The sequence below is a fragment of the Cynoglossus semilaevis genome, chromosome 6 (assembly GCF_000523025.1).
Source record: "Cynoglossus semilaevis isolate Cse_v1.0 chromosome 6, Cse_v1.0, whole genome shotgun sequence".
NCBI classification, from domain to species: Eukaryota; Metazoa; Chordata; class Actinopteri; order Pleuronectiformes; family Cynoglossidae; genus Cynoglossus; species Cynoglossus semilaevis.
Genome location: NC_024312.1, coordinates 3,233,905 through 3,235,916, shown reverse-complemented (window position 1 = coordinate 3,235,916; position 2,012 = coordinate 3,233,905). Strand labels below are relative to the sequence as shown.

Here is a 2,012-nt window from a genome sequence, read left to right as displayed (position 1 = left end):
GGAGGGAGGGAAGACGGAGAGAGGGATGTAAGGAAGTGTGGATAATGGGGGAGGGATGGGAGACAGTGGGGGAGGGATGGGAGACAGTGGGGGAGGGATGGGAGACAGTGGGGGGGGGCTATCATCTGGTTTTCACACCATCACAGCCTCAGATAAACAAACAGCTCGGTCCTTCACACGGTCAGAAGACGGCACGACGTCGGAGACCGGAACGTTAGAACGACAAGTCATGAAGGTGGAGGGAGCGTCGTCCTCCAGGGTCGCGACCTTTTCCAACAACCTTTCTTTTTAAACTAATAAAATCAGTCAACAAATGGAATAAAATTCAAAGACAAGTGCCGTTTATAACTGTGGTACAGAAACAAACAAAAAAAAAAAATTTAACTGTCCCTGCAACGGCTCCGCCCCCTACTTTGAGCACCACTGTCCTGGTAGAGTTACTGCAGTCTACAAACTCTGTCAGGACAGGACAGCGTTCACAGGACACACACATCTCAAGTCTGACCACTAGGGCGGTGCTGCCACTCAGAACTCAATCTAACAAACGTCCCAAAAACAACAGAAACTCTTCCATGACCTTTGACCCGCGGGGTCATCAGAGGTCACGCCTCAGTTCCGGCTCATGTTCTCAGTGGACACGGACGTAAACAGGTAACTAAGGCTCACGCTGTGGACACGTCGTTAAACACCAGCGTCCACAGGGGGGCGTTTAGATCCAGGTGAGTGGTCACACCGTACCAACTGTGCATCTGTGTGTGTGTGTGTGTGCACGTGTGTGTGTGCACGTGTGTGTGTGTGTGTGTGTGTGTGTGGGTGCATGAGGAACATGAAACATGCAGCCAGCAGCAGGTTCTCAGGGGTGGATGGGTGTTTGAGATGAAGTCAGGTGATACAGTACTACAGTACTACAGTACTACGGTATTACAGTAATACAGCATTACAGTAGTACAGTATTTGATGTCATTAAAATACACAACAAACCTAGTTTTCAGAAAAGTTGGTACAATTATGCACGTTGACCCTTATCTACCAAGGAAATCCCGGGGTATTTTAGCATCCTAGCATGCTAGCTTGGGGTCTTAGCATCTTAGCATCCTAATGTTGTAGTGTCTCAGAATCTTAGCATTTTAGTATCGTAGCATCTTAGCGTCTCTGCATCTTAGCATCTTAGCGTCTCTGCATCTTAGCATTTTGGAACCTTAGCGTCTCAGCAAATTAGTATCTAAGTATATCAGTCTTAGCATCTTAGCATCATATTTTTAGGGTTAGAGTTAGCTGACTCTCTCTAGACTGCAGGCCGGACAGTCAGTCCTCTGACAGGACAGAATTTTGTGTGTTGTTTCTAAATTATAAAAAAAAAAACCCAAATATTTACACAACACAGTGAGCTCCAGTGCGTCCTTTCCTGAAGGCTAATGAAGCTAACACGTAGCACAAAACAAGCACAGCTAGCAGGTCAACCTGATAATGACGGGATTTAGATGTTGCCGAAACTTCAATGAAGTAAATTCAAGTGCAAACTTTTGTTTTTTTTGGGTTTGGAACTGTTTACCACCATCTTTTCTGGAACTTGAGTTTGTGTGAAGCTGCGGTTCTTCTCCGTCCACACCATGCACTGTGGCTGCTGGACAGGTGACAGGTCAACGTTTAATCTAGTGTGTGTGTGCGTCTGTGTGTGGAGGAGATCATCGATGGGATGCTGATGGACAGGCAGTGACAGCAGAGGGCAGTCTTCCTCATAATGAGAGCTGAAGAGACAGAAAGGGGGACAAACCTTGCCGACAGGTGGGCTCTTCTACGGGCCGTTCCAATAGGCAGGTGGGGATGGGGGAGAGAATGGGCAGGGTTAGTCAAACTCAGTGTGAACGTGGTGGAGGTGTGGGGGGGGTGAGGAGGAGGAGGGGGGGGGGGAAGACATTAGCAGCATTAGCATGAAGTCATCGAGAAAACAAACTTTTTTTCCGTCACCTAGGGGGGTCGTGGGGGAGCTGAGGGAGGTGGGGGAGGTGGGG

General features: G+C 48.3%; 1 protein-coding gene across 4 annotated transcripts in view; it reads right to left on the bottom strand.

The window, feature by feature from the left end:
• Nucleotides 1-2,012, bottom strand: part of znf423 (zinc finger protein 423) — a 124,857-nt gene that overhangs the window by 49,301 nt on the left and 73,544 nt on the right. For 2 of the 4 annotated variants that reach the window (XM_025056140.1, XM_017033067.2), the window contains exon 19: nt 1,775-1,795. The exons of the other annotated variants lie outside the window; for them this stretch is intronic. In XM_025056140.1, coding sequence (XP_024911908.1) covers nt 1,775-1,795 — 21 coding nt within the window. The remainder of the gene's footprint in view (nt 1-1,774; nt 1,796-2,012) is intronic. 4 annotated transcript variants of the gene reach the window in all.